At 31.0% G+C, this 13,035-nt stretch overlaps 1 protein-coding gene across 1 annotated transcript; it reads left to right on the top strand.

Moving 5' to 3' along the window:
* The first annotated feature begins 8,082 nt into the window (after positions 1–8,082).
* LOC125215798 (uncharacterized) lies at positions 8,083–12,659 on the top strand. Its single transcript, XM_048117349.2, has 8 exons — positions 8,083–8,227; positions 8,609–8,939; positions 9,738–9,809; positions 11,113–11,177; positions 11,337–11,493; positions 11,913–12,002; positions 12,089–12,178; positions 12,262–12,659. Exons 2-8 carry the CDS (start codon positions 8,667–8,669, stop codon positions 12,418–12,420), a joined length of 906 nt encoding a protein of 301 aa, XP_047973306.1. The 5' UTR covers positions 8,083–8,227; positions 8,609–8,666; the 3' UTR covers positions 12,421–12,659.
* Positions 12,660–13,035: the final 376 nt, after the last annotated feature.

The following is a 13,035-nucleotide window of genomic DNA, read 5'->3' on the forward strand; positions in this document are numbered from 1 at the left end:
AAAAATTCAAATTAAAAATTGTATTTAATAGAAAGATGTACTACTATAAATTGATTACATAGTTTTATAATACTACTATATAAAATCTAAATTATACTCCAAAATCCAACACACTAAAAGCCCACTAAATATTAAACAAAAATTCCAAACAATACACAATAAATTATAATATCCTAAAACCCTAATGCAACATGCGGCGCCTCCATCTCCCTCAAGTTTCTCTCCCTCCCTCCTCATCCTTAATCGGCGGTAGAAATCATCTCCCCTGCCAGAGCACACCATCCTTCTTCCTCACCGGCTCTCCTTCCACACAGCCTCACCGCTCGTCCCGCCTGTCGCGCCGCCTCACCCGCCGCGCCATCGCGCCGTCCTCCCTTGTGGCGCTGCTCTGCCTTCACCACTGTTGTACTTCTCTCTCTTCTTCCTCTTCTTTTTCGTCTTCACACCTTCCCCCTATTTCTCTCGCCCCGGATCCGTCACTTTCTCGTAGCATTCGTCGTCTTGCCGCCACTGCCCTCCCCCTAGCCTTGCCGCCTTCGTCACCCACTGCCCCGCTCTTCTCTCTGTTATCGAGACAACGTCAAGGGCGAAGTTGGTCTCACATAGGCCCTTTCTGGTGGGCCAAATTGTTCTTTCATTTTTGCAGCTCGGCTTCAAGATTCCTGCTATGCTGCAATCAAAAATAAAATTCTCAGTAAATCAATCAATAAAAATGCAGATTCAATTAAAAGTGTTTGTATGTATTGGTGTTTTATCTTATTTGAGAAACCACTAATTCATGGTTTAAAGAGAAATAGAAGGATGAAGATTGTGAGATTACGCTAATGGTAGGGATTAGGAAATACAAAGTTTATGGATCAAATTGAATTTATTTGTTACAGTTAACACAACTAAGGATGCATGGCCAAAGGCCAAATGCATATTTGATAGTTGAGATATTCAAATACTTTTTATCGATCAAAATTCATCTTTGAGATAAACTATGTGCAATTATAAATGTGCATGTGTGTTCAAAAAAGCATGTTATGTTTCTTTTTTAAATAATTTTTATGAAACTCGTCACACTTCATAACATAATTTTCTAATGATTTAGATTTAAAATATAATTCATTTTATAAAAAAAGGCTGTGGAAGATAAAATTTACACGTATATATTAATATTTAACAGATACATTTTTTAATTTGAATAGAAAATTTGATTAAACCATCATTTATTTTATAGTATAATTTTATACATAAACATAGAATATATTTTTTTAATATTATAATTAGATGACTAAAGTTTAATTGCGAAATATATAAATAAATTAAATAAGTAATTTTCCTTACTTTACTTTCATTTTCTTCACAAACCTGAAAATATATGATATTTCAACTTACCTACTCTAAAAAAGAAAAGGAGTTAGCGGTTTCTTTCTTTTATATTAATCTAAAGGGAAATTATTTGTCAATCAAAGACTATATTTGCATTCATTTTATATTTATGCGATCTAAGAGCTGAAATTAGTTTTCATATTCTTACAATATGAAAAGGTTCTCATTTGAATTTAGATTTGCCAAAGTTGAATATATTGATTGAGTAAATTTTTATCTTATTATTCTTTTAATATTTTTATTGTAATCCTATACATAACCTTTGGCTTCTTCTTTTTGTTAAGTTATTTATGAACAATGTCAAGTAGGGAGACTTCTCATGAGAATTAAATAAGTAATTTTCATCTCATGGGTTGCTAAGATTACGAACGTGTACTAAACTACCATATTTGTATCATAATGAGTATCGAACAAAATTTTGTATTAAAATATATTAATTCATTTATTTCTAATAAAATACTTATCTCTATTTTAGGTAGAAGTTTGTCAATCAAGGTAATGAATAATGAAAGGAGAGCAAAAGAAAGATAAAAAATCAAAACTATTCGAACATCCAAAGTACAAATAAAACCGAAATTCATAGATTTTGTACTTGAGTGGAGTATTCATTTTTATAAGTAAAATTGTTTAGTAGTATCACATGTTATACAAACACTTTGGTTTCGTAACCTTTTAAGAAATTAACACACAAAATGAGAACATCGTTCACAATATAATTGGAAAATTTACGATTATTAAAATTAACATTGATACTTGTGAATTCTCATGAGAAGTCACCCAAAGAGAAGAAGCCAAAGGTTATGTATAGGATTACAATAAAAATATTAAAAGAATAATAAGATAAAAATTTACCCAATCAATATATTCAACTTTGGCAAATCTAAATTCAATATATGACAAATGAGAAGCTTTTCATATTGTAAGAATATGAAAACTAATTTCAGCTCTTAGATCGCATAAATCTAAAATGAATGCAAATATAGTCTTTAATTGACAAATAATTTCCCTTTAGATTAATACTATAAAAGAAATAAACTGCTAACTCCTTTTCTTTTCTAGAGTAGGTAAGTTGAAATATTATATATTTTCAAGTCTGTGAAGAAAATGAAAGTAAAGTAAAGAAAAAGGAGGTGAAAAAATGGTGCAGAAAGCCACCAACTTTTTTATTGTTGGACAATATATATTGCCTCTTGTGTCAAAAAATAAACCATAAAAAATTTCAATATTCTAAAAATAATAAAAAACTTATAAATAACTTAATATATTTACAATTTATAATTTAAATAAAATAATAAAATATAAACTACTACTACTATTGCACAAATGCCAACAAATTCGAAGAGCAAATTAAAATGTAGTGTATTACACCCAACAAATAGACCAAACCATTCTATAAAGCCCAATAATAATATTTCCTCTAACCCTAACAAACAAAATCTGCGCCTCTTTCTCTGCATTTTCACTACCAATGTTGTCGTCCACCTGCATCGCATCACATCGCCGCCCTCATGCTTCGCTGCTCCACTGCCCTCGCCGAGCAACCGGATCTCCTTCTGTCCTGCCTCATTGCAACGCCATTCACCTTCTTCCTTCACGACAGCGTCACCCATCTCGCTGACCCACCATCCTCAAACTCCAACTGCACATCCACGTCGCCTAGCTTCGCCTAGCATCTGAGCGACGCCGTCACTTCCTCGAAAAGCCGCCGCCGTTGCCTCTATTCACAGCAGCGTCGCAGCCGCATCCTCTTCATCTCCGGCATCTCTCTCGCCTCCTCACCCGCTGCTGCCTCCATTCTATGTCAGTCGCTTCTGCTTTTGCCGGAGCTGTCCCCCATTGCCGGTCCAAGCAGCATGCAGTAAGAAACGAAGAAAATTAGTCTCACAATAATACAGATTCACGGTTGTTTGTGTATAAATAGTTGTTTAAGCTTCTTTCAGAAGCTTGCTTTTCATTGGACCAATTTTTGGTAACCTTTTTTCTGTCCAATAGTTGCTATTTCTCATAATGACAAAAAAGGGTAACAGAAATAGCTTTACATTTTCTCGCCAAAAATGGCAAAAATGTCTTTTCACCAAACTGTCACTTTAGATTAGGATAGATTAGAGGTTATGGTATCAACGCACAAATACATCTTAAGTAAGTGCCTGATGCCATAGGTATCTCAATTAAACTTTATATATTTCTATGAAAATAGTCTCATTTTTCAATTTTAATCCACGTTAATTTTCACTTTCTTTTTCCAACTTTCACTTGTTCGCTACTTCTTTTAAAACTGAGCATGTCTTTTGTGGAAGGATTGAATTTTATTTTCTCACTATTTTCTATTTAACTTTTTATACTTAATCTTTTTCCAATCAACTATTTAATGTTGATATTTTTAATTATTGAAAGGTCAAAACAAAAGAATAAAAGTTTGATAAGAGATTAAATATCACTTTAAAACATAAGAATATTTATAACATTTTTTCCTGAAAAATATCACAGCAGTTATAGATTAATTATATAAATAGAAACTTTATTATTGTATATTATGATATAGTATGTACAATTAATCGAATGGTCAATGAAATATCAACTGTAGTAAAAACAAAAAAGAGCAGTGTACATAATTGGATATTTTAGGTATTTCATCTTATAAACCAGGTTATAATTTTAATTAATTTTAAATTAATTAGCATATTACATGTTTCTCCTTTGAAAATAATAAGCTAGAAAACGTGAGTATTTTTCTCTCCTCCCTCTCTCGTCTCTCCTCTCTCTCCTCCCCATATCTCCTAAAATCGTGTGAGCAGTTTCACCCTCTCTATCTCTCCTTCTCTTCTCTCCTCTTCCATATTCTCTCTAGCTCCTCTCTCTTCCGCATTTTTGCTAAGAAATGCGTGTGCAATTTTCTCTCATTCATCTCTCTCATACAGCAGTAGTAGTAGTAGTATTTGCTAAAATCGAGTTTACATTATTTATCAAATTCTTTTTCCTTACCTACTACTCCAATATTGGGATCATGGTGTTTTAAACGCACGAGGTATTTTTTTTAACAGCAGTGATTTAGAGACATAATGTCTCTATATCATAATACCCTTATGTCACTTTGCCATAATTATATTTTATATAGTGACTAATTTACCCTAATATCATATTAAATGGATATCTACAATTAAGAAAAATTAAAAATGGATTTAAAAATATTAATTCAGATTATAAATTTATCATTACAGTAGTATTAATTAACACATTATACAACTAAAGTATTATATTTAACTATAAAATAATTCGATAACTTAATATAGTAGTACTACCATTCTTTCATAGCTTGTTCTTTTGTTTAAATATTCTAAAATATACAACAATGAAATCAATTATTTATATATATGAAAAAAATAAAAATTAAAACATTTTTCTTATTCAAATTTAAATTGTATAATAAAATAATATAGTTACTATGATTAAGCATTTTCTGCGTTATCGTATTTTTGTGTTATTTCTATAGCTTTTGTTACAAATAATATTTTTTTTAATTTTAATTGACTAGTACTAGTAAGACTCTGTCACTAACATTAAGAATCTAAAGAAATCAAAATTTTGGAATGAATAATCAAAATTTTTAATTTGTTGCTGATATAGTGAATAAATAAACAACTCTAATATTTTTTTAAAGAAAAAGATAAAATATTAACTGTATTACTTTAATATATTAAATATTACATGAATTAAGTATAAATATATCATATATCAAATTCTAATTAGTTACAATATACAGTGAATTGAGTCAATAACACTAATATTTTATATAAAAATAAAAGAATATATAATTAATTATATATCTCTAAAATATTAAATAGATGATCTAGAACATGTGATTTTTTTTATTGAGCTTCAACTTAATGTTCCATAAGTTAAGAATTAAAAGAAATAAACATTATAGAACGTAAAGAATTAAAATTGAAATTAAGAATCTCTTAAAATCAAAACCGTAAACTTAATTAGTAAGAGTACTTTATATATGATACTTTATCAAATTATAATTTGTTGCATATTAACAATATTTTTAGCTAAAAACTATAATATTCTATAAAGGAAAATATAAAATATTTATTATATATATTTCAAATATTAAATAGATGACTTAAAGATAATGCAATTATTTTTTTATTCAAGGTACAACATAATGTTTCAAAAATTTTAAATTAAAGAAATTATAATTTTGTAAAGTAAAGAATCTAAATTGAAATTATGAAATAATTAAAATCAAAATCGTCAACTCAATTAATACTAATTGTTTTAATACACCAAATATCACATTTTAATTTTCTACTTGTTATTGTGAATTTAACTGAGAACTCTAATATTGTAAGAAAAAGATAAAATATTATTCATATACCTTTAAAATGCTAAGTAGATGAACGAAGAAACATGTGATTATTTTTTTATCGAGGTTTGATGGTAATGTTTCAAAATTTTACAAATTACATAAATCAAAATTATGAAAAACAAAAAATTAAAATTATAATATTCTTAAAATCAAAACCGTATTGCTCAATTAACATCAATATATTATATATCAAATTTAATTTTTCGTACGTTATAGTGAATTGAAATAAGAATTCTAGTAAACTTTTTGCATCTATAAAAATTTTAACTTTTTATAAAAAAATTATTGTGAATAGAAAGTAGTAACAAAAAGAATAATTTCATTAATATTGAAAATTATTTCAATTTAATTGTAAATTAATTATCAATAAGTTTATCAATATTTTGATTTATTACAACTTATTAAAATTTGACAAAAAAATTTAATTTCATTGTGCTAATTATTTTTGAATAATTATTCGATCATCTCATCTAAAGTCGATAAGGTCTAGTTTGATACGTCTTTTATTCACCTGTTAAACATACTATTAATTTAATAAAATTACAATATTTAAAATTATAAAATATGACTTTAAATAAATGTAACAAAAAATAATAAATATTAAAAAAACCATGCATCACAAATGTGTAGGTCCCACATAGTCAAAACAAAATTATACTTGCATTATTAGTTCCATATCCTTAAATAACTAAGTAAATTAATGTAAGGGTAATAAAGTATATACACAAAATATAAATTTCTCCAAAAATAAAATTCAATGCACAATTACTAATTTAACCTCATTATAGGATTATGGCTTGGAGACATTATGTCTCTAAAACATTTTCCATTTAGAAAATATATTAGTAGAATTAGATATTTAATTCTATCTAGAATATCTTAGTATATTTGGATAAATATAATCCAATATTTTATCTATTTTTTCGATTTAGATTGATTTTATCCTATCTAAATAAATCTAGTTGGATTAGATAATATTAATCATCTTTAATTCCTATGGATAAAAATAAATTTAATTCCATTTAGAAAATATTCTAAATTGATTCGGATAAAGTTATTAAATGCTATCCTTATTTAACCGGATTTTGATAAAAATTTAATTTTATCTAGAATAAATCTTCATAGAATTTATATATTCTAGCTTCATATTCTAAATAATTTAAAATTTATTTAAATCTTAAAACGATTTGAATTTTATCTTTATCATATGAATTACGATAGATTTGTATTCAAGGTTAGTTATCTTGATTTAAGAATTTGATTTTATCTATATAAAATCTAGAATATCATGGATTTAGATAGATGCTATTCTATCTAAATCAATTTGGATAAAATAAGAATTCATTATTTAATTACATCTCCATAGATATATTAAATGATTCAAATAATTATTCGGTATGATTAATCACCATGTAATAAATGAATTTATCTATTTATTTGGTATTTATCTGTTTGACAAGATTATTTTCTTTATCTACTTAGGTAATAATTATGCAAAAATTATGTTTAAAATGACTAAATGAGAATTACAACAATGTGTTGTATATAATCTCCAAAAATTGGTCTATATATGATGCAGTTACTAATATTATCGCAGACTCACCCTAGTAGGATAAATAATCCTACGAAATAGCAAGTAATCCTACGAAATAGCAAGTTCATAAGATTGAACTTTTTAATAGTAAATTGTTTAAACTAGAAGCGTGGTTCTAATATTACCGCGACTCTCTCTAATTGGAGCTGTAATCCTATGAAATTGCAAATTCATATGTTTAAACATATTTATAAGACAACTGTGGAATTTTGTTAGTGTCATACGACCTTCCCTGGAAGGAGTACATATTTGACCAATTATGCATTACCCCCGTGTTTAACCAAAAGTGAATATTTTTATAGGACGAGGGAAGAATATTTAATAAAAATGCAGCGTCATTTATCAATGATTTAAGAAGAAACAATATTTAGTTTTACAAATGCGTAACATTTATTCATAATGGAATGTGATCAAATGAAACTCTAAATATTGTACAAACTCCAAACTATAATCTGGACTGTTAGAAAATATCAACAGATGATAAAATAATAGCAACATAAAATGTTAACACAATGTGAACGGTTGATGCTGTGTTGAAATTATGTTGATATTGTGTTAACATTAAAATCTTAAAATTTACACTGTATTGATATTGTATTGACGTTGTATTAAGATTGAGTTAAAAAATTTAGAGTCTGTACAATATATAAAGTTGGATTTAATCACTTGTGCATAATAGTAGTATAGTACAGCTCCTAGTTACAAAGCGTAGAAGTAAGCCCACTCAGTCTACTAAAACCAAATTAAAACGCGTGAGATATCAATTATTACTTCTACAATATATATTGAATATTCGACCCTTTTATAAGATTTTAATTTTCTTGGTTGTGCATCAAATTCGCGATTTCTTTTCCGTGTTCGTTTCGATTTCTCTGTTTCTCATTCAGGTATGTTTTCCCTTTCTTTTCCTATTTTCATCTTCGTAGTTGCTGTTTTCCCCCAATTCATTTTTTGTTGTCGATAAACCATTTGTTTTGGCGCCCTAAGCTAGATAATTCGCTGATCCCGCTGCATTTGCCAGCGTGATCAATGAATTCTGATGCCTTTTGATCCTCAATTTTTGTTCTTATGTTAGGGATTAGATGAAATTGAAAAGGGAATTTGTCTAATTAATTGGAATTACGCCTTTGTTGAGATGAGATGAGATGAAATTGAAAAGGGAATTTATCTAATTGTAATCCAAAGGTCGAAAGATTGTACCTTTTTTTTGAATGTATTGGACAATCAATTGTGATGTTGAAGGGTTTCTGTTGACTTGTTCTACCCAGGGTTTTTGTTGTGCTTATTATTGTTGCTTGAGGCGGTGGTGGTGTAGACAAGGTATAAATGGCTGAACCTTTGGTGGGGAATTTGAACCAGCTGCCGAAGACTGAGGCGGGCCAGCCAGTTCCTGAGACTGTGGGGCTAAACCAAAATAAGCCTGAAATAGAGGGTTCCTCATCATCAATGACTGAAGATAGCCATGTGGCGGTCACAGTTAACAATGAGGAGGAAGATGAGAATGCACCACTGATAGGAATGGGGGAATGCCGGATCTGCCAGGAGGAGGATTCTGTCAATAATTTGGAGAGTCCTTGTGCTTGCAGTGGGAGTCTTAAGGTTAAATGCTCACTTGATGCTTGCTCTTTTGATTTGGTTCTGCTTGTTTAATATTTTTGTCTAACTTAGTAATTTAGTTGCTATGTTTAAGATTTCTGCTTGCCGAATCCACTAAAACTGGGATCATATAGTTGTTATGAAAATTGATCAGATTTTTGAGTTGGATCATATTTCTTTTTGGGATGTTTCATTAGAGTTAGACCATTTCCTTTTTTTTGGCAAAATACAACACTCATACTTTATTATCTCTTCTACTCCATCCTCAATCTCACTTTACTTAAACTTTTTAAATATGTATTTCTTAATCTCCGTGCCCATAATAAATGCTCCAACACTAATGGAACGGAAGGAGTCCAATATGCTTATATGCATATATGATAATTGTGAGCATCTAATCCAGTGTTGAACTGATTCAATTTTGGGCTGCAGGCAATTGTTTTGAAGATCATGTTATTTTTGGTGGTGGTATAGAAATGAATTTTTTTTTGTGCATATTGTCTAACAGAAGTTTCATAAATTTATCTTTCATGATTAGATTTTTTGTGTGCATTTCCCTTTAAGAGTGTGTTTTCATTAAGATTTTGTATTTCCACCATTGCCCCCCAAATTTCATTCAGAATTTTATATGAGTTATAGCATGTCATATTAAGGTTAGGCTTTTGGTCTGTCTTATATATGATGATCCTTATCCTCCCTTTCCTCTCCTCTGCTCTCCTCTTCTCTTTTTGTTGTTGGTTATACTTATACGTTTGGTCAAATGATTTGGTTACTGTTTTACTGAGATCTTTTATTTTGCAGTTTGCTCATAGGAAATGTGTTCAACACTGGTGCAATGAGAAGGGAGATATTACTTGTGAGATTTGTCATCAGGTAATATGTGATTTTACCTTTACAAATTTAATGTTTTTACTTAATCTGCCAAAATTTGTAGCGATGTTTGTTTGCATATTCTAGCTATATTATTTAATGGAACCTAAGAAGCACCAGGACAGGAGCAAAATATGGATATGAAGATACATTACACTGATACGGGGATGAAAATACATCCATTTCCAAGGAACCAATGATACAAATACGTTAAAATATGTTTATATATTAAATATTTATAATATTTTAATACTCCCTCCGTCACAAGTTACTTGAGTCGTATTCCATTTTGGGTTGTCCCAAGTTACTTGAGTCATTTCTTGTTTTGGCTTAAAAAAAAACATCAAAGCTACCACTTTATTCTTTCTTTTACTTTACTCTTCTCTACTTTCTCTTACTTTATTCTCTTCTCTACTTTATTTGACACACTAAGCATAACTTTCTTAAATCCCGTGTCGAAAAGAAACGCCTCAAGTAACATGGGACGGAGGGAGTATTATTTAATAAAGATATGGAACAAATAACTACTCCACTACACATCTGCCGAATGATCTTGGGGTAGACATAAGCTATCCTAAGAGTGGAGGCAGCGGTATGGGCAGTGGCGGATCGGAGTTGTGAAAAGAGAAGCAGCACAGGGCGAAGCAGACGGGGAGAACCAGGCTGCGCCGACTGTATGAGCGGCGGCTGGGAAGGAGTTATCAGGTGTTTAGAGTTTAGGTTGGCTGTGTTCTAAAGCTAAATGGTATTGGACTAGGGCTAGAAAGTATTTTAGGTGTATTTTTAATAAGAATCAATTTTCCCTGCTTCCCACTTTTAAGTTATACATTTTCCTTTTTGGGATGTCCCACTCTAAATGACACATTTCTTCAAATGGAAATATCACTCTCTCTGCTTTTTCTCTCTCTCACTTTATCTTCTCTCCACTTAACTCACAAAACAACACTGCATAAATTCTCATGCTGAATAAGAAATGATCCACTTAGAGTGGGGAGGAGTACAAATCTTAGGCGTATTTACGTATTCGTATTAAATACGAAGTGCTTCGTAGATGGGAACAGTTATGGATGGTGTTTTCTCATCAATCGAGAACTTCAACGTGTTGGTTCAGTTTCGTGCTAAACATTACACTAGGAATGGTTTTGCCTCACATGTTGTTTATCCTGAAAAGATACCATCTCAGTGCCTTGGATGTGTAAAGGGTGTACATGTTCGAAACAATGAAATCGTATATCTCACAAGAAGATATAATTTATGATGCCATTTTTCCTCCTGTATTATTGACATTATTTACTCTGTTCTGCAGCAATATCAGCCTGGTTACACTGCAGTACCACCCCCCCAACCTGATGAAACTATCATTGATATAGGGTAATAATTAATTCTTAAAAAGTGTAAAATGTATGTTTCCAAACATCAGTTGCTCAGAATGAGGGAGGAAAGTAGAAGTTTGTTAATATTTCATGGGATTAAAGTTGAGTATTAGTACTATGGGCTAACTATGATTTGCTTTCTTAAATCTCTTCCCAGTGGAGTATGGCAAATATCTGGCACACCACTCGACATGCATGATCCACGTCTTCTGGCAATTGCTGAGGCTGAGAGGCAGTTGTTTGATGCTGATTATGATGATTATAACAATGCTAACAGCAGTGGCGCTGCCTTTTGCCGTTCCGCAGCTCTAATTGTAAGCCTTTAGTACTGCTGTTTATTAATTACAATGCCTCATTTGGTAGTATTTTTGTTTGGTTGAGTTTCCAGAAAATAAATTTATATACACCCTTCTAGATCTCATACAATATAACAATACAAGTTTAAAATACACTATAAATTTTGTCCTTGGGTGGAATTGTAGTTGTCTTTAAATTATAGTCTGGACACGATTTGTGTGTATGTGCACACTCGTTGCATTTGAGATAGAACTATATAGCTAGATACTTCTGATTCATGTGTGTTTCATGAAGGCTGAACTGGAAATCCGTTTGAGTGCAGTGTTTCCGTTATTTTATTTGTATATTGTAGATTTGCTTCAAATATAAAAACAACATTGCACATACAACACATCACTTTCAGTTAATATAATGAGAAGAACGTTTCAATTGGCAGTTGATGGCTCTTCTGCTACTGAGACACGCACTGTCCATCACTGATGATGGGGATGGAGATGGAGAAGACGACGCATCAACTTTCTTATCTGTGAGTTTACTAGATCATCATACTATCCCAACCCTTTTGACCATTTAATTACCAAAATATGCTGAATACCCCCACGGTGCATGCAGCTATTCTTGCTTCGAGCTGTTGGCTTTCTTATGCCTTGCTACATCATGATCTGGGCCATCAGCATCCTGCAACGTAGGAGGCAGAGACAGGTATGAGTGTTTCTCCAATCGAAGCTTTACCTCTTGCACATCAGTCGTTATTAATGTCTTGAAATTGTTGTTTCCTGGAACAGGAGGCTGCAGCACTAGCGGCTGCACAGTTTGCAATCGTGGTTCAATCAGCACAAAGCAGAGGTCTCCTCGTCACCTCAGCTAATCCGGCAGTCACTCCATTGGCCACTCCACATGCTGCCAGCACTTCAGTAGCAGCGCCTCAGCAGGAGCACGTCTGATCCAACAATAGTTTCATTATCTCTCTCCCCATTTAAGGTATGCGGGAGTCGCACTCCAATGTCAGCTATTGGAGCCGACTCTTTTCGCTTACTCTCACTTCAAAAATTTTAATATGAGACTTGGCTCTGTTACATTGTGTATATGAATATCTGACCGTGAGACGAACTGATCGACGAAGTGTACGTATTTGATGTACCTTGTTAGTGTAATAATATGTATTTTGCCAATTTATAGTTTATGTCACAGTGTCTATGATGCAAAAATACGCGGTGAAGTTCTCAATTTACTTCACGAATTCAAACCACCGTAATGTTTGGGAAAATGATTTTTTGATACGTCTACATGCCATAATATCCTCTTATTTTTTATTTTTATATTTACATTTACATTTTAGATAGAGATAAATCAATTAACAATCAACCCCAAAGTTATGTAAATTAAATACTCTCTCCGTCGTATTATTAGTGAAATGTAATCCTTTTTAGGTCGTCCTATTATAAGTGACATTTTCTTTTATGGCAAAAAAATAAGATTATCTTTTTTCTACTTTATCATTTCTCCTACTTTTTTCTCGCTCATACTTTATTCGCTCTTCATATAACAACTATACAACA

Source organism: Salvia hispanica, chromosome 3, assembly GCF_029641045.1.
Source record: "Salvia hispanica isolate PSC_SH4W2 chromosome 3, Shi_PSC_v1, whole genome shotgun sequence".
Classification (NCBI taxonomy): Eukaryota; Viridiplantae; Streptophyta; class Magnoliopsida; order Lamiales; family Lamiaceae; genus Salvia; species Salvia hispanica.